The following is a 20,955-nucleotide window of genomic DNA, read 5'->3' as shown; positions in this document are numbered from 1 at the left end:
ACAGTCTATGTGACACGCTTTGTCAAAATCTTTGTCACAATCTTTGTCACAATCTTTTTTTGACAATCTTTGACAATTTTTGTCAATCTTTGTAGTAATCTTTGTAACAATCTTTGTAACAATCTTTGTAACAATCTGTGTAACAATCTGTGTAACGATCTTTGTAACGATCTTTGTGAAAATCTTTGTAACTATCGTGTAACAATCTGTGTGACAGTCTATGTGACAGTCTCTCACAATCTTTGTAACAGTCTTTTAAACAATCTTTGTAACAGTCTTTTAAACAATCTTTGTAACAGTCTTTTAAACAATCTTTGAAACCATTTTTGAAGCATTCTTTGTGACAATCTTTGTAACAATCTTTGTGACAATCTTTGTAACAATCTTTATGACTATCTTTGTAACATTTTTGTAACACTCTTTGTAACTATCTTTGTAACAGTCTTTGAAACAATCTTTGAAACCCTTTTTGTAGCATTCTTTGTGAAAATCTTTGTAACTATCTGACCATTTTTGTAACAACCATAACAATCTTTGGGATAATCTCTGTTTTTTGTGAGAGTTTTTGTAAAATATTTTTAACTATCTTTGTCAATCTTTGTAACACTCTTTGTCACAATCTTTGTCACAATCTTTGTCACAATCCTTTTTGACAATCTTTGACAATTTGTGACAATATTTGTCAATCTTTGTCACAATTTTTGTAACAATCTTCGTGAAAATCTTTGTAACTATCGTGTAACAATCTGTGTGACAGTCTATGTGACACGCTTTGTCACAATCTTTGTCACAATCTTTTTTTTGACAATCTTTGTAACAATCTTTGTAACAATCTTTGTAACAATCTGTGTAACAATCTTTGTAACAATCTTTGTAACAATCTTTGTAACAATCTGTGTAACAATCTTTGTGACAATCTTTGTAACAATTTTTGTGACAATCTTTGTAACAATCTTTATGACAATCTTTGTAACATTTTTGTAACGCTCTTTGTAACTATCTTTGTAACAGTCTTTGAAACAATCTTTGAAAGCCTTTTTTTAGCATTCTTTGTGAAAATCTTTGTAACTATCTGACCATTTTTGTAACAACCGTAACAATCTTTGTGATAATCTCTGTTTTTTGTGAGAGTTTTTGTAAAATATTTTTAACTATCTTTGTCAATCTTTGTAACACTCTTTGTCACAATCTTTGCCACAATCTTTGTCACAATCTTTTTTGACAATCTTTGACAATCTGTGACAATATTTGTCAATCTTTGTCACAATTTTTGTAACAATCTTCGTGAAAATCTTTGTAACTATCGTGTAACAATCTGTGTGACAGTCTATGTGACACGCTTTGTCACAATCTTTGTCACAATCTTTTTTGACAATCTTTGACAATCTTTGACAATCTTTGTCAATCTTTGTAACAATATTTGTAACAATCTTTGTAACAATCTGTGTAACAATCTTTGTAACAATCTTTGTAACAATCTGTGTAACAATCTTTGTAACAGTCTTTGTGACAATCTTTGTAACAATCTTTATGACAATCTTTGTAACATTTTTGTAACACTCTTTGTAACTATCTTTGTAACAGTCTTTGAAACAATCTTTGAAAGCCTTTTTGTAGCATTCTTTGTGAAAATCTTTGTAACTATCTGACCATTTTTGTAACAACCGAAACAATCTTTGGGATAATCTCTGTTTTTTGTGAGAGTTTTTGTAAAATATTTTTAACTATCTTTGTCAATCTTTGTAACACTCTTTGTCACAATCTTTGTCACAATCTTTGTCACAATCTTTGTAACACTCTTTGTCACAATCTTTGTCACAATCTTTGTCACAATCTTTGTAACACTCTTTGTCACAATCTTTGTCACAATCTTTTTTGACAATCTTTTTTGACAATCTTTGACAATTTGTGACAATATTTGTCAATCTTTGTCACAATTTTTGTAACAATCTTTGTGAAAATCTTTGTAACTATCGTGTAACAATCTGTGTGACAGTCTATGTGACACGCTTTGTCACAATCTTTGTCACAATCTTTTTTTGACAATCTTTGACAATCTTTGTCAATCTTTGTAACAATCTTTGTAACAATCTTTGTAACAATCTGTGTCACAATCTTTGTGACAATCTTTGTAACAATTTTTGTGACAATCTTTGTAACAATCTTTATGACAATCTTTGTAACATTTTTGTAACGCTCTTTGTAACTATCTTTGTAACAGTCTTTGAAACAATCTTTGAAAGCCTTTTTGTAGCATTCTTTGTGAAAATCTTTGTAACTATCTGACCATTTTTGTAACAACCGTAACAATCTTTGTGATAATCTCTGTTTTTTGTGAGAGTTTTTGTAAAATATTTTTAACTATCTTTGTCAATCTTTGTAACACTCTTTGTCACAATCTTTGCCACAATCTTTGTCACAATCTTTTTTGACAATCTTTGACAATTTGTGACAATATTTGTCAATCTTTGTCACAATTTTTGTAACAATCTTCGTGAAAATCTTTGTAACTATCGTGTAACAATCTGTGTGACAGTCTATGTGACACGCTTTGTCACAATCTTTGTCACAATCTTTTTTTGACAATCTTTGACAATCTTTGTCAATCTTTGTAACAATATTTGTAACAATCTTTGTAACAATCTGTGTAACAATCTTTGTAACAATCTTTGTAACAATCTGTGTAACAATCTGTGTAACAATCTTTGTGACAATCTTTGCAACAATCTTTGTGACAATCTTTGTAACAATCTTTATGACAATCTTTGTAACATTTTTGTAACACTCTTTGTAACTATCTTTGTAACAGTCTTTGAAACAATATTTGAAACCGTTTTTGTAGCATTCTTTGTGAAAATCTTTGTAACTATCTGACCATTTTTGTAACAACCGCAACAATCTTTGTGATAATCTCTGTTTTTTGTGAGAGTTTTTGTAAAATATTTTTAACTATCTTTGTCAATCTTTGTAACACTCTTTGTCACAATCTTTGTCACAATCTTTTTTGACAATCTTTGACAATTTGTGACAATATTTGTCAATCTTTGTCACAATTTTTGTAACAATCTTCGTGAAAATCTTTGTAACTATCGTGTAACAATCTGTGTGACAGTCTATGTGACACGCTTTGTCACAATCTTTGTCACAATCTTTTTTTGACAATCTTTGACAATCTTTGACAATCTTTGTAACAATCTTTGTAACAATCTTTGTAACAATCTGTGTAACAATCTTTGTAACAATCTGTGTAACAATCTTTGTGACAATCTTTGTTACAATCTTTGTGACAATCTTTGTAACAATCTTTATGACAATCTTTGTAACAATCTTTGTAACAATCTTTGTAACAATCTGTGTAACAATCTTTGTAACAGTCTTTGTGACAATCTTTGTAACAATCTTTATGATTATCTTTGTAACATTTTTGTAACACTCTTTGTAACTATCTTTGTAACAGTCTTTGAAACAATCTTTGAAACCCTTTTTGTAGCATTCTTTGTGAAAATCTTTGTAACTATCTGACCATTTTTGTAACAACCGTAACAATCTTTGTGATAATCTCTGTTTTTTGTGAGAGTTTTTGTAAAACTATCTTTGTCAATCTTTGTAACACTCTTTGTCACAATCTTTGTAACAATCTTCTTTGTCAATCTTTGACAATTTGTGACAATATTTGTCAATCTTTGTCACAATTTTTGTAACAATCTTTGTGAAAATCTTTGTAACTATCGTGTAACAATCTGTGTGACAGTCTATGTGACACGCTTTGTCAAAATCTTTGTCACACTCTTTGTCACAATCTTTGTCACAATCTTTTTTTGACAATCTTTGACAATCTTTGACAATCTTTGTCAATCTTTGTAACAATCTTTGTAACAATCTGTGTAACAATCTTTGTAACCATCTTTGTAACAATCTGTGTAACAATCTTTGTAACGATCTTTGTGACAGTCTGTCACAATCTTCGTAACAGTCTTTTGAACAATCTTTGAAACCATTTGTGTAGCATTCTTTGTGAAAATCTTTGTAACTACATGACAATTTTTGCAACAACCGTAACAATCTTTGTGATAATCTCTGTAACAATCTTGGTAACGATCTTTGCAACAACCTTTGTAACAAGTTTTGTAAAATATTTGTAACTATCTTTGTGACAATCTTTGTGATAATCTTTGACTGCTAAAGATTGTTACAGAGACATCAATTGTTGTCTTTATGTCTCAGATGATGGCAAGCTGACTCTGGAAGAGTTCAAGTCTTATTTCTCTGACGGAGTCCTGACGCCAGACGAGCTCAATCAGCTTTTCCACGCCATCGACACGCACGACACAGAGTGAGTTGCAACCATCATCATCATCATTTTCTGCTCTCTAAAATCTAAACAACGGAAACGATCAACTGTCCTCCCAACAAAATGGACAAGATCTCACGTTTGGCGGAACCTGCCTGTCCTGACAGAACGGTTGTTGCTGGCTGCACGGTGGACTCCCGGGAGAAGTGGAGGGTTGCGCGGCTGGCAATTCTTTCAGTGGACGACATCGAGCTAGTTGGAATCATGCTAACAGGACATCAGCGTTGCCCGGGTGTATGGACAAACTGGAAGAAGCTGGCAGCCGTTCAAGGTACCCGAAAGCTGCCAGAAGTGATTGAAGGATGGGCAGAGCTGTAGGTCCTCAGACCTTTGTGGTTTTGGACTAAATCGCAAACTGGATAACATTTTAGAGAAGGAGAAGTCCAACACAAAGATCTTTGCTCCGAGACTCCACCGGAGGACAGCACAGAGAAGAAGCTCCAAATTCCTTCCTCGTCTTTCACGGAGACACACCTGTTGTTTGTTGACTTTTGTAGGACCGACTGGCTGCGTTATCACCAATGCACTCTGCGAGCACCGAGGTCGAGAGAGACAAGCGACTCCTCAGGTTTACACAAAAATACAGGCCTGTGTAATTGCGTCACACCCCATGGTACGATGGACAATGGAGCTGCGCCCCTGGAGGTGGCAGCTTAGGGAAGGAATCCCACCATCTCTCCCCCGTTGCAACTCCGAATTTTGTGTGTCAGAATACGTACTCACGTGCTCTGCTTTGGTTTTTTGCTGGTCTCAAACTGAGCCCCCTATAGGAGCCTAGTTTGGGATGTGGTACCCATCCTCCCCCTCCTCCACCCATCCATCCATCCATCCATCCATCCATCAATCTTCTTCCGCTTATCCGAGGTCGGGTCGCGGGGGCAGCAGCTTAAGCAGGGAAGCCCAGACTTCCCTCTCCCCAGCCACTTCGTCCAGCTCCTCCCGGGGGATCCCGAGGCGTTCCCAGGCCAGCCGGGAGAGATAGTCTTCCCAGCGTGTCCTGGGTCTTCCCCGTGGCCTCCTACCGGTCAGACGTGCCCGAAACACCTTCCTAGGGAGGCGTTCGGGTGGCATCCTGACCAGATGCCCGAACCACCTCATCTGGCTCCTCTCCATGTGGAGGAGCAGCGGCTTTACTTTGAGCTCCTCCCGAATGACAGAGCTTCTCACCCTATCTCTAAGGGAGAGCCCCGCCACGCGGCGGAGGAAACTCATTTCGGCCGCTTGTACCCGTGATCTTGTCCTTTCGGTCATGACCCAAAGCTCATGACCATAGGTGAGGATGGGAACGTAGATCGACCGGTAAATCGAGAGCTTTGCCTTCCGGCTCAGCTCCTTCTTCACCACAACGGATCGATACAGCGTCCGCATTACTGAAGACGCCGCACCGATCCGCCTGTCGATCTCACGATCCACTCTTCCCTCACTCGTGAACAAGACTCCGAGGTACTTGAACTCCTCCACTTGGGGCAAGATCTCCTCCCCAACCCGGAGATGGCACTCCACCCTTTTCCGGGAGAGAACCATGGACTCGGACTTGGAGGTGCTGATTCCCATCCGAGTCACTTCACACTCGGCTGCGAACCGATCCAGTGAGAGCTGAAGATCTTGGCCGGAGGAAGCCATCAGGACCACATCATCTGCAAATAGCAGAGACCTAATCCTGCAGCCACCAAACCAGATACCCTCAACGCCCTGACTGCGCCTAGAAATTCTGTCCATAAAGGTTATGAACAGAATCGGTGACAAAGGGCAGCCATGGCGGAGTCCAACCCTCACTGGAAACGTGTCCGACTTACTGCCGGCATTGTGGACCAAACTCTGGCACTGATCATACAGGGAGCGGACTGCCACAATCAGACAGTCCAATACCCCATACTCTCTGAGCACTCCCCACAGGACTTCCCGAGGGACACGGTCAAATGCCTTCTCCAAGTCCACAAAGCACATGTAGACTGGTTGGGCAAACTCCCATGCACCCTCAAGGACTCTGCCGAGAGTATAGAGCTGGTCCACAGTTCCACGACCAGGACGAAAACCACACTGTTCCTCCTGAATCCGAGGTTCGACTATCTGGCGTAGCCTCCTCTCCAGTACACCTGAATAGACCTTACCGGGAAGGTAACCCATGTTTACCTTTTTCCCTGCCTTTCTATAGAGCCGTCAGTCTTTTATTGACTCTGTCTCCTGTCTTCCTGCCCTACTCCTGCTACAGTCTCACTGCCAACACTACAAAGACTAAGATCCTTGTGCATGGAGTCCTGGGCCATCCGCCAATGTATGACTTTGTGGGGATGTCCTTAAACTGTGAAAGCGGTCCCCTACCTCTCCCGTGATTGCACTGTGCAGAAGGATATTGACAACAAAGCTCAGGATGCTCTTCTTAAACCATGACCTAAGTTTCCATACCAAAATCTTGGTGTTCCGAGCCGTCGTTCTTTCTACCCCTCTGTACAGCTCTGAGGTGTGGGTTTTGTATAGGCGGGATGTGAAAAAGCTGTAGCCTTTCCAACAGCAGAAACGTTCTGCAATCCTGGGTATCAAAGGGCAAGACCTTGTCACCAATGAGTATGTCCTTCTCCAAGACAATCTCGTTAGCATAGAGGCAAAGATGGCCAGACTGTTGCTGCGTTTCCATTGCAGTTTTCTGCAAAGTAAAAGCCATATTTAAAAAATTTCACTAAAGTACATTTGCGACTTCATCCATCCATCCATCCATCTTCTTCCGCTTATCCGAGGTCGGGTCGCGGGGGCAGCAGCCTAAGCAGGGAAGCCCAGACTTCCCTCTCCCCAGCCACTTCGTCCAGCTCTTCCTGTGGAACCCCGAGGCGTTCCCAGGCCAGCCGGGAGAGATAGTCTTCCCAACGTGTCCTGGGTCTTCCCCGCGGCCTCCTACCGGTCGGACGTGCCCTAAACACCTCCCTAGGGAGGCGTTCGGGTGGCATCCTGATCAGATGCCCGAACCACCTCATCTGGCTCCTCTCCATGTGGAGGAGCAGCGGCTTTACTTTGAGCTCCTCCCGGATGGCAGAGCTTCTCACCCTATCTCTAAGGGAGAGCCCCGCCACCCGGCGTAGGAAACTCATTTCGGCCGCTTGTACCCGTGATCTTGTCCTTTCGGTCATAACCCAAAGCTCATGACCATAGGTGAGGATGGGAACGTAGATCGACCGGTAAATTGAGAGCTTCGCCTTCCGGCTCAGCTCCTTCTTCACCACAACGGATCGATACAGCGTCCGCATTACTGAAGACGCCGCACCGATCCGCCTGTCGATCTCACGATCCACTCTTCCCTCACTCGTGAACAAGACTCCGAGGTACTTGAACTCCTCCACTTGGGGCAAGATCTCCTCCCCAACCCGGAGATGGCACTCCACCCTTTTCCGGGCGAGAACCATGGACTCGGACTTGGAGGTGCTGATTCTCATCCCAGTCGCTTCACACTCAACTGCGAACCGATCCAGCGAGAGCTGAAGATCCTGGCCAGATGAAGCCATCAGGACCACATCATCTGCAAAAAGCAGAGACCTAATCCTGCAGCCACAAAACCAGATCCCCTCAACGCCTTGACTGCGCCTCGAAATTCTGTCCATAAAAGTTATGAACAGAATCGGTGACAAAGGGCAGCCTTGGCGGAGTCCAACCCTCACTGGAAACGTGTCCGACTTACTGCCGGCAATGCGGACCAAACTCTGGCACTGATCATACAGGGAGCGGACTGCCACAATCAGACAGTCCGATACCCCATACTCCCATGCACCCTCAAGGACCCTGCCGAGAGTATAGAGCTGGTCCACAGTTCCACGACCAGGACGAAAACCACACTGTTCCTCCTGAATCCGAGGTTCGACTATCCGGCGTAGCCTCCTCTCCAGTACACCTGAATAGACCTTAGACATTTGCGACTTGTAGGTGAGTTTTGCAGATGAGCCGTAAAACTCCTAAAATCTTATCCCGCGAGACTCCACTTTGAGGAAGATACTGCAGCCATTGCTGTTGCCGTGATGTCAATAGAAGACCAAGGCAACGTCCTTACAGACCCCACCTTGACATTTGTTCCGGCATGTGGGTCTCTTCGAGCCTGCGGATCGGCATCTATAATCGGACCCCGGCCGAAAGCAAGACAAGACGACCTGGTTGTCCTGCATTGGCACCCCGCCGGCGTCTGAACGCTGGTCTCAGGCAAACCATCTGCTCCTTAATGTGGACAAGACCAAGGAGCTGGTCATCGACTTCAAGACGAAAATGACCTTTGATTGATTGATAATTTACCACAGCTTGGTTTATACAGTCGCTTGGCAGGAGTTGTGACATACCGTGTCCACAAAAGGGTGTCACTGACGGTTGTGTGTGTGTTTGCAGCAACGTGGACACCGATGAGCTGTGTGGTAAGTCCATACTTGTGTTGAGTCTTTGTGTTACTGATAGACATTATGGAAGACCAGTTCTAATAATAATTGCACTAACAAGCTACACGCCAGCCAGTATTTCAGGAAGAAGTCATGTCAATCGTGTCCTGCCGTCTTCTTGACTCTTTCGGGACAAAGAGTATTTCTCGCAGCACCTCGGGGAGTACAAGAACGTTCTGGCCGCCTTGGAGGAACTCAACGCGTCCATCCTGAGAGCCATGGACAAGACCAAGAAGGTGAGCTTGTCGTCGTGCCGGCGGCGGAAGCATGAAAGACATTTTCAGAAAAACCAACGTGAGTTCATGAGCACGTGCGGGGGTGCGGGAAGGAGATCTGACAATATGTTTCACCTTGCACACGCCAACGCTTTTTGCACCATAACAACGCCACACGTACACAATTATAGATGTGCAAATGTGCAAACACGTGCTTCACATTTATGTTACACAATATAGTTACATACAGTGTCTATTAGAGATGCGCGGATAGGCAATTATTTCATCCGCAACCGCATCAGAAAGTCGTCAACCATCCGCCATCCACCCGATCTAACATTTAATCAGAACTGCACCCGCCCGCACCTGCCCGTTGTTATATATCTAATATCGACGATGCAAGGCATTAGTGAGGTTATAAAGCTTTTGCCTGTTAAAGAAAGGAGACTGATCCAATGCAGCACAGACATTTGCGTGCCACGCTGTCACGGCCCAGATGCACACCAGTGCGCAATCATATGGGAGCCGCGCTGAGCGCACCTCCAAGCGCGTCTCGCTGCCGGCGACGGCCGGGTATGGGCCCGACGCTCCAGCGCCATCCATTTTCAGGGCTAGTTGATTCGGCAAGTGGGTTGTTACACACTCCTTAGCGGGTTCCAACTTCCATGGCCACCGTCCTAGCTGCTGTCTATATCAACCAGGGTGAGCCCTACCCCTTTCGTGAGCGCACTGCGCGCGGAGTGACCCCTGTTACGAGCCCCCGGCAACAGGGGTGGTGGGCAGGTAAGCTGCGCGGGCGGAGCGCGCGGAGTGACCCCTGTTACGAGCCCCCGGCCACGGGGGTGGCGGGCAGGTAAGCTGCTTACCTGCTGCGCGTGACGCCGGCCGCGGCGAAGGCGGACGAGGCGGGGTGTCGGTGCGGTGGGCGCGGTGGTGACCCTGGACGTGCGTCAGGCCCTTCTCGCGGATCACCTCAGCTACGGCTCCCGGTGGGGCCCTCTCGGGGGAAGGGGCCTCGGTCCCGGACCCCGGCGAGGCGTCCCTTCTCCGCTCTTCTTCTGTTGTGGCATATGCTGCAGGTGCCTGCTCGTTTTTCGTATGTGGGTAACAACATTTAACTATGTATATATATTTCCGAATTGGTTTAACTGCCACCCGCCTGAATCTATTTAAAATCTAATTTTTTTTTTATTTCAACCGCCCGACCCGACCCGCGGATAAAATCAAAATTTTTTTTTTTTCAACCGCCCGATCCGCGGATAATCCGCGGACTCCGCGGTTGTGTCCGCAAACCGCGCATCTCTAGTGTCTATCCATCCATCTTCTTACGCTTAGCCTAGGTCGGATCGTGGGGGCAGCAGCCCAAGCAGAGAAGCCCAGACTTTCCTCTCCCCAGCCAGTTTGTCCCGGGGGATCCCGAGGCGTTCCCCGGCCAGCTGGGAGACATAGTCTCTCCCACGTGTCTTAGGTCTTCCCCGTGGCCTCCTACTGGTCAGACGTGCCCTAAACACCTCACCAGGAAAACATCTGGTCTGGGGGAGCAGTGGCCTTAGGCTGAGCTGCCTCCGAATGACAGATCTTCTCGCCCTATCTCTAAGGGAGAGCCCCGCCACCCGATGGAGGAAACTCATTTCGGCCGCTTGAACCCGTGATCTTGTCCTTTAGGTCATAACTCTAAGCTCATGACCGTAGGTGAGGGTAGGGACGTAGATCAACCAGTAAATTGAGAGCTACTTTCCAGCTCAGCTCCTTCTTCACCACGACGGACCGATGCAGGGTCTGCATTACTACAGATGCTGCATCGACCCGCCTGACAATCTCACAATCAACTCTTCCCTTACTCACGAACAAGACCGCAAGGTACTTGAACTCCTTCACTTGGGGCAGGATCTCCTCCCCAACCCGAAGATGGCACTGCACCCTTTTCCGGGCGAGAACCATGGACTCAGACTTGGCGGTGCTGATTTTCATCCCAGTCGCTTCACACCCGGCTGTGAACCGATCCAGTGAGAGCTGAAGATCCTGGTCAGATGAAGCCAGCAGGACCACATCATCTGCAAAAAGCATGCCATGAAAACCGGATTCCCTCAATGCCCTGACTGCGCCTAGAGATTCTGTCCATAAAAGTTGTGAATAGAATCGGTGACAAAGGGCAGCCTTGGCAGAGTCCAACCCTGGAAACGGATTTGACTTACTGTCGGTAATGCGGACCAAGCTCTGACACAATCATACAGGGAGCGGACCGCCACAATCAGACAGTCCGATACCCATACTCTTTGAGCACTCTTCATAGGACTTCCTGAGGGTTGAATGTCTTCTCCAAGTCCACAAAACCCATGTAGACTGGTTGGGCAAACTCCCATGCACCCTCAAGGACCCTGCTGAGAGTACAGAGCTGGTTGACAGTTCCACGACCGGGACGAAAACCACACTGTTCCTCCTGAATCCGAGGTTCGACTATCCAGCCTAGCCTCCTCTCTAGTACACCTGAATAGACCTTACCGGGAAGGCTGAGGAGTGTGATCCCATGATAGTTGGAACACACTCTCCGGTTCCCCTTCTTCCCGGTCTCCCAATCCAGAGGCACCGCCCCCGATGTCCACGCAATGCTGCAGAGTCTTGTCAACCAAGACAGCTCCACAGCGTCCAGAGCCTTAAGGAACTCTGGGCGGATCTCATTCACCCCCGGGGCCTTGCTACCGAGGAGGTTTTTAACTACCTCGGCAACCTTAGTCCCATATATTATAATAAATAACATGCTGCCCTGTGGAACGCCAACATTACAGGAAGTGCCAAGACATGTCCGCCTACCAACCTGTGGCCAAACTTTCATGAGCGCTCCAGACTCTGACTGACTTTCAGGCGCTGACACCTCTCCCCTCCCCCTGATTGGCAGGAGTACCAGGAGTCCACCCACCTGGAGCAGTTTGTCACCCGCTTCCTGCTGAAGGAGACCACCAATCAGCTCCACTCCCTCCAGAGCTCGCTGGAGTGCGCCATGGAAACCACCGCCGAGCAGACTCGCCAGGAGAAGTGAGTCATGCTCCAGTTCTTCATCTGGTCCAACATCTGTGATGAGGTTTTATGTCACTGTCGGGTGGGAGAGACTGTATTTCTCCCACAATGGGGAAATGGTGTGGTGTGGCGGTGCAGGGACAACAAGTCCACCAAAAATAAGGTAAAAACATGTGGTGACTAGGTGTGTTACATAATATGATGACTAGGTGTGTTACCTAATATGATGACTAGGTGTGTTGCCTAACATGATGACTAGGTGTGTTACATAACATGATGACTAGGTGTGTTACCTAACATGATGACTAGGTGTGTTACATAACATGATGACTAGGTGTGTTACATAATATGATGACTAGGTGTGTTACGTAATATGATGACTAGGTGTGTTACGTAATATGATGACTAGGTGTGTTATGTAATATGATGACTAGGTGTGTTACATAATATGATGACTAGATGTGTTACCTAATATGATGACTAGGTGTGTTACGTAATATGATGACTAGGTGTGTTACATAACATAATGACTAGGTTTGTTACATAATATGATGACTAGGTGTGTTACCTAATATGATGACTAGGTGTGTTACCTAATATGATGACTAGGTGTGTTACCTAACATGATGACTAGGTGTGTTACCTAATATGGTTACTAGGTGTGTTACATAATATGATGACTAGGTGTGTTACCTAATATGATGACTAGGTGTGTTACATAATATGATGACTAGGTGTGTTACATAATATGATGACTAGGTGTGTTACCTAATATGATGACTAGGTGTGTTACCTAATATGATGACTAGGTGTGTTACCTAACATAATGACTAGGTTTGTTACATAATATGATGACTAGGTGTGTTACCTAATATGATGACTAGGTGTGTTACATAACATGATGACTAGGTGTGTTACCTAACATGATGACTAGGTGTGTTACCTAACATGATGACTAGGTGTGTTAGCTAATATGGTTACTAGGTGTGTTACGTAATATGATGACTAGGTGTGTTACATAACATAATGACTAGGTGTGTTACCTAATATGGTTACTAGGTGTGTTACATAATATGATGACTAGGTGTGTTACATAACATGATGACTAGGTGTGTTACCTAATATGGTTACTAGGTGTGTTACATAATATGATGACTAGGTGTGTTACATAATATGATGACTAGGTGTGTTACAAAACATAATGACTAGGTGTGTTACATAATATGATGACTAGGTGTGTTACGTAATATGATGACTAGGTTTGTTACATAATATGATGACTAGATGTGTTACCTAATATGATGACTAGGTGTGTTACGTAACATGATGACTAGGTGTGTTACCTAATATGGTTACTAGGTGTGTTACATAATATGATGACTAGGTGTGTTACATAACATAATGACTAGGTTTGTTACATAATATGATGACTAGGTGTGTTACCTAATATGATGACTAGGTGTGTTACCTAACATGATGACTAGGTGTGTTACCTAATATGGTGACTAGGTGTGTTACATAATATGATGACTAGGTGTGTTACCTAATATGATGACTAGGTGTGTTACATAATATGATGACTAGGTGTGTTACCTAATATGATGACCAGGTGTTTTACCAAACATGGTTACTACGTGTGTTACCAAATATGGTGACTAGGTGTGTTACCAAACATGGTTACTGGGTGTTTTACCAAACATGGTTACTATGTGTTGTATAATATGGTTACTAGGTGTGTTAAATAATATGATGACTAGGTGTGTTACCAAACATGGTTACTAGGTGTTTTACCCAACATGGTTACTACGTGTTATATAATATGGTTACTAGGTGTGTTACATAATATGATGACTAGATGTGTTACATAGTATGATCACTATGTGTGTTACCAAATATGGTTACTAGGTGTATTACATAATATGATGACTAGGTGTGTTACCAAACATGGTTACTAGGTGTTTTACAAAACATGGTTACTACGTGTTACATAATATGATGACTAGGTGTGTTACCAAACATGGTTACTAGATGTTTTAACTAACATGGTTACTACGTGTTACGTAATATGATGACTAGGTGTGTTATATAATATGGTTACTAGGTGTGTTACCTAATATATCAACTAGGTGTGTTACATAATATAGTTACTAGGTGTGTTACCAAATGTGATGACTAGGTGTGTTACATAATATAACTACTAGGTGTGTTACCAAATGTGATTACTAGGTGTGTTACGTAATATGATGACTAGATGTGTTACAAAATATGATGACTAGGTGTGTTACATAGTATGATGACTAGGTGTGTTACGTAATACGATGACTAGGTGTGTTACATAATATGATGACTAGGTGTGTTACATAATATGATGACTAGGTGTGTTATCTAATATAATGACTAGGTGTGTTACATAATATGATTACTAGGTGTGTTATCTAATATAATGACTAGGTGTGTTACATAATATGATGACTAGGTGTGTTACCTAATATATCGACTAGGTGTGTTACATAATATGATGACTAGGTGTGTTACCTAATATATCGACTAGGTGTGTTACATAATATAGTTACTAGGTGTGTTACCAAATGTGATGACTAGGTGTGTTACATAATATAACTACTAGGTGTGTTACCAAATGTGATTACTAGGTGTATTACATAATATGATGACTAGATGTGTTACAAAATATGATGACTAGGTGTGTTACATAGTATGATGACTAGGTGTGTTACGTAATACGATGACTAGGTGTGTTACGTAATATGATGACTAGGTGTGTTACATAATATGATGACTAGGTGTGTTACATAGTATGATGACTAGGTGTGTTACGTAATACGATGACTAGGTGTGTTACGTAATATGATGACTAGGTGTGTTACATAGTATGATGACTAGGTGTGTTACGTAATACGATGACTAGGTGTGTTACGTAATATGATGACTAGGTGTGTTACGTAATATGATGACTCAGTGTGTTACATAATATGATGACTAGGTGTGTTACATAATATGATGACTAGGTGTGTTATCTAATATAATGACTAGGTGTGTTACATAATATAATGACTAGGTGTGTTACATAATATGATGACTAGGTGTGTTACGTAATATGATGACTAGGTGTGTTACGTAATATGATGACTCAGTGTGTTACATAATATGATGACTAGGTGTGTTACATAATATGATGACTAGGTGTGTTACATAATATAATGACTAGGTGTGTTACATAATATGATGACTAGGTGTGTTACGTAATATGATTACTAGGTATGTTACATGATATGTTTTGGGACTCATGTTTTTGGAACCTGTGTTTTTAGGACGAGTTCTTTGGACTTTAATTTTTAGGACTTGAGTTTTTAGGACTAGAGTTTTTAGGACTACAGTTTTAGGACTAGAGTTTTAGGACAGGCAGCAATGAAAGCTGGTTGCAGTTGAGGAGAAAAGAGGACTAGGTGGGCGGACAAAAGGACAAGTTAGCAAGTCCGCCTACACAAGTCACACCTGACACACTAACTGATGCTGTCATCATGCATAATAGTATTGTAGTATTATGATCATATTGTAGTACTTTGATCATATTGTAGTATTATAATGATTTTGTAGTATTATGATGATATTGTAGTATTATGTGTATTACTACTACAGACTGGGTCCTACCAAACCAGAGGTGGTGTCCATCCAGTGGTCAGGACGTCGCTCCAAGCGCAGACCTGACAGGAACTACAGTTTGTCCCCCAACAAAGCCCTCATGGCTGTCCTACATCCAGGTGACAAATGACCGTAGACTCTGTCCTACATGTCTCATGTCCTGACAGATGCTAACCATAGACTCTGTCCTACATGTCTCATGTCCTGACAGATGCTAACCATAGACTCTGTCCTACATGTCTCATGTCCTGACTGGTGCTAACCATAGCCTCTGTCCTACATGTCTCATGTCCTGACAGCTGCTAACCATAGACTCTGTCCTACATGTCTCATGTCCTGACAGATGCTAACCATAGACTCTGTCCTACATGTCTCATGTCCTGACAGCTGCTAACCATAGACTCTGTCCTACATGTCTCATGTCCTGACAGATGCTAACCATAGACTCTGTCCTACATGTCTCATGTCCTGACAGCTGCTAACCATAGACTCTGTCTTACATGTCTCATGTCCTGACTGGTGCTAACCATAGACTCTGTCCTACATGTCTCGTGTCCTGACAGCTGCTAACCATAGACTCTGTCCTACATGTCTCATGTCCTGACAGATGCTAACCATAGACTCTGTCCTACATGTCTCATGTCCTGACAGATGCTAACCATAGACTCTGTCCTACATGTCTCATGTCCTGACAGATGCTAACCATAGACTCTGTCCTACATGTCTCATGTCCTGACAGATGCTAACCATAGACTCTGTCCTACATGTCTCATGTCCTGACAGATCCTAACCATAGACTCTGTCCTACATGTCTCATGTCCTGACAGATGCTAACCATAGACTCTGTCCTACATGTCTCATGTCCTGACAGATGCTAACCATAGACTCTGTCCTACATGTCTCATGTCCTGACAGATGCTAACCATAGACTCTGTCCTACATGTCTCATGTCCTGACTGGTGCTAACCATAGACTCTGTCCTACATGTCTCATGTCCTGACAGCTGCTAACCATAGACTCTGTCTTACATGTCTCATGTCCTGACAACTGCTAACCATAGACTCTGTCCTACATGTCTCGTGTCCTGACAGCTGCTAACCATAGACTCTGTCCTACATGTCTCATGTCCTGACAGATGCTAACCATAGACTCTGTCCTACATGTCTCATGTCCTGACAGATGCTAACCATAGACTCTGTCCTACATGTCTCATGTCCTGACAGCTGCTAACCATAGACTCTGTCCTACATGTCTCATGTCCTGACAGATGCTAACCATAGACTCTGTCCTACATGTCTCATGTCCTGACAGATGCTAACCATAGACTCTGTCCTACATGTCTCATGTCCTGACAGCTGCTAACCATAGACTCTGTCCTACATGTCTCATGTCCTGACAGATGCTAACCATAGACTCTGTCCTACATGTCTCATGTCCTGACAGATGCTAACCATAGACTCTGTCCTACATGTCTCATGTCCTGACAGATGCTAACCATAGACTCTGTCCTACATGTCTCATGTCCTGACAGATGCTAACCATAGACTCTGTCCTACATGTCTCATGTCCTGACAGCTGCTAACCATAGACTCTGTCCTACATGTCTCATGTCCTGACAGATGCTAACCATAGACTCTGTCCTACATGTCTCATGTCCTGACAGATGCTAACCATAGACTCTGTCCTACATGTCTCATGTCCTGACAGATGCTAACCATAGACTCTGTCCTACATGTCTCATGTCCTGACAGATGCTAACCATAGACTCTGTCCTACATGTCTCATGTCCTGACAGATGCTAACCATAGACTCTGTCCTACATGTCTCATGTCCTGACTGGTGCTAACCATAGACTCTGTCCTACATGTCTCATGTCCTGACAGCTGCTAACCATAGACTCTGTCTTACATGTCTCATGTCCTGACAACTGCTAACCATAGACTCTGTCCTACATGTCTCGTGTCCTGACAGCTGCTAACCATAGACTCTGTCCTACATGTCTCATGTCCTGACAGATGCTAACCATAGACTCTGTCCTACATGTCTCATGTCCTGACAGATGCTAACCATAGACTCTGTCCTACATGTCTCATGTCCTGACAGCTGCTAACCATAGACTCTGTCCTACATGTCTCATGTCCTGACAGATGCTAACCATAGACTCTGTCCTACATGTCTCATGTCCTGACAGATGCTAACCATAGACTCTGTCCTACATGTCTCATGTCCTGACAGCTGCTAACCATAGACTCTGTCCTACATGTCTCATGTCCTGACAGATGCTAACCATAGACTCTGTCCTACATGTCTCATGTCCTGACAGATGCTAACCATAGACTCTGTCCTACATGTCTCATGTCCTGACAGATGCTAACCATAGACTCTGTCCTACATGTCTCATGTCCTGACAGATGCTAACCATAGACTCTGTCCTACATGTCTCATGTCCTGACAGCTGCTAACCATAGACTCTGTCCTACATGTCTCATGTCCTGACAGATGCTAACCATAGACTCTGTCCTACATGTCTCATGTCCTGACAGATGCTAACCATAGACTCTGTCCTACATGTCTCATGTCCTGACAGATGCTAACCATAGACTCTGTCCTACATGTCTCATGTCCTGACAGATGCTAACCATAGACTCTGTCCTACATGTCTCATGTCCTGACAGATGCTAACCATAGACTCTGTCCTACATGTCTCATGTCCTGACTGGTGCTAACCATAGACTCTGTCCTACATGTCTCATGTCCTGACAGCTGCTAACCATAGACTCTGTCTTACATGTCTCATGTCCTGACAACTGCTAACCATAGACTCTGTCCTACATGTCTCGTGTCCTGACAGCTGCTAACCATAGACTCTGTCCTACATGTCTCATGTCCTGACAGATGCTAACCATAGACTCTGTCCTACATGTCTCATGTCCTGACAGATGCTAACCATAGACTCTGTCCTACATGTCTCATGTCCTGACAGCTGCTAACCATAGACTCTGTCCTACATGTCTCATGTCCTGACAGATGCTAACCATAGACTCTGTCCTACATGTCTCATGTCCTGACAGATGCTAACCATAGACTCTGTCCTACATGTCTCATGTCCTGACAGCTGCTAACCATAGACTCTGTCCTACATGTCTCATGTCCTGACAGATGCTAACCATAGACTCTGTCCTACATGTCTCATGTCCTGACAGATGCTAACCATAGACTCTGTCCTACATGTCTCATGTCCTGACAGATGCTAACCATAGACTCTGTCCTACATGTCTCATGTCCTGACAGATGCTAACCATAGACTCTGTCCTACATGTCTCATGTCCTGACAGCTGCTAACCATAGACTCTGTCCTACATGTCTCATGTCCTGACAGATGCTAACCATAGACTCTGTCCTACATGTCTCATGTCCTGACAGATGCTAACCATAGACTCTGTCCTACATGTCTCATGTCCTGACAGATGCTAACCATAGACTCTGTCCTACATGTCTCATGTCCTGACAGATGCTAACCATAGACTCTGTCCTACATGTCTCATGTCCTGACAGATGCTAACCATAGACTCTGTCCTACATGTCTCATGTCCTGACAGATGCTAACCATAGACTCTGTCCTACATGTCTCATGTCCTGACAGGGGCTGTGGACCAGGACCACCACTGGACCACTCAAGTCACCAGACTACAAAAACTCATCGACCGCCTGGAACAAAAGGTTCATGATAATCAAAATACCAATACCAATAATAACAACAATAATAATAATGATAATATTAATGATAATACAGTTATTATAATACCAATACTAATAATAATAACAATAACAATAACAATAATAATAATAATAATAATAATAATAAAATAATAATAATAATAATAATAATAATACAGTTATAATAATAATAAAAAATAAAATGATAATAATAGCGGTAATAATAATAATAATAATGGTAATAATGGTAATAATATTTATAATAATAATATTAATGATAATACAGTTATTATAATACCAATACCAATACTAATAATAATAACAATAACAATAATAATAATACTAATACTACTACTAATAATAATAATACAGTTATAATAATAATAAAAATAAAAATGATAATAATAGCGGTAATAATAATAATAATGGTAATAATGGTAATAATATTTATAATAATAATAATAAGGATAATACAGTTATTATTATAACAATACCAATAGTAATAACAATTATAATAATGGGAATAATAGTAGTATTAGTAAAGATAATATATTTAATAATAATAAAAAATAATGGATGGATGTTATAATAGTAATAACTATAATAACAACAATGATAATAATAATAATATTAATAATAATAATAATAATAATAATAACATAGTTATTATAATGATTATTATTATTATTTTTACGATCATAAAAACAATATTAACCATAATAATAATATTAATATTACAAATAATAAAAACATACTAACAATAATAATAGTATTAATAGTTACAACAACAAAAATAATAATAATGTAATAATATTAACAACAATAATAATGATAATAATAATAACAATAATAACAACAATATTAACTAATAATAATATTAACAATAATAAAAAAAACAATTTTAACAATAATAACATCAACAATAATAATGATAGTTCTAACAATGAAAATATTAATAGTGATAATAATAGTCATAACAATCATAATGATAATATTAACAAAAAAAAGACGGTTGTTTATTGATATATTTTTACATTTAATTATTGAACTATTTTACACCTTAGTTTCATTTATTCTTCATTTCAATATATTGATTGATTTGTAGAGATAACATAACTTATTTGGACTTTTCCTCCGACAACGGAAACAAACATTTGTTTACACGTAAGTCACATGACCACATGACCATATGATCACATGATCACATGACCACATGACCATATGATCACATGATCACATGACCACATGACCATATGATCACATGACTACATGATCACGTGATCACATGACCACATGAACACATGATCACATGATCACATGACTACATGATCATATGGCTTCATGATTATATGATCACATGACCACATGACCTGTTGTCCTCCGCAGGAGATCCGTCTGGAGCCTGTAGAAGAAGAAGTGGTGGAGAGCAAGATGGTGCGTTGGTGCTGATGAGAAGTGTGGTTGTCATGGCGACAGCAGCAGGACCCAATCTTTGCCCTCATGTCGCCTTTCCTGCTCCATCCTTGTTTGCAACGCACTTGTCACAACTCTGTGTGTGCCTGTTTGTGTGTGCGTGCGAAGGGTGTGTGTG

The 20,955-nt window shown here is 42.1% G+C and overlaps 1 protein-coding gene across 1 annotated transcript in view; it reads left to right on the top strand.

The window, feature by feature from the left end:
• necab1 (N-terminal EF-hand calcium binding protein 1) overlaps window positions 1-20,955 on the top strand; it is a 50,903-nt gene that overhangs the window by 11,085 nt on the left and 18,863 nt on the right. The window contains exons 3-9 of the mRNA XM_061931049.2: window positions 4,225-4,333; window positions 8,711-8,736; window positions 8,896-8,993; window positions 11,869-12,005; window positions 15,645-15,766; window positions 19,291-19,367; window positions 20,751-20,798. Of these exons, the coding sequence (XP_061787033.2) occupies window positions 4,225-4,333; window positions 8,711-8,736; window positions 8,896-8,993; window positions 11,869-12,005; window positions 15,645-15,766; window positions 19,291-19,367; window positions 20,751-20,798 (617 nt within the window). The remainder of the gene's footprint in view (window positions 1-4,224; window positions 4,334-8,710; window positions 8,737-8,895; window positions 8,994-11,868; window positions 12,006-15,644; window positions 15,767-19,290; window positions 19,368-20,750; window positions 20,799-20,955) is intronic.

Source organism: Nerophis lumbriciformis, linkage group LG37 (assembly GCF_033978685.3).
Source record: "Nerophis lumbriciformis linkage group LG37, RoL_Nlum_v2.1, whole genome shotgun sequence".
Taxonomy (NCBI): domain Eukaryota; kingdom Metazoa; phylum Chordata; class Actinopteri; order Syngnathiformes; family Syngnathidae; genus Nerophis; species Nerophis lumbriciformis.
This window is presented reverse-complemented; position numbering and strand designations above follow the sequence as displayed.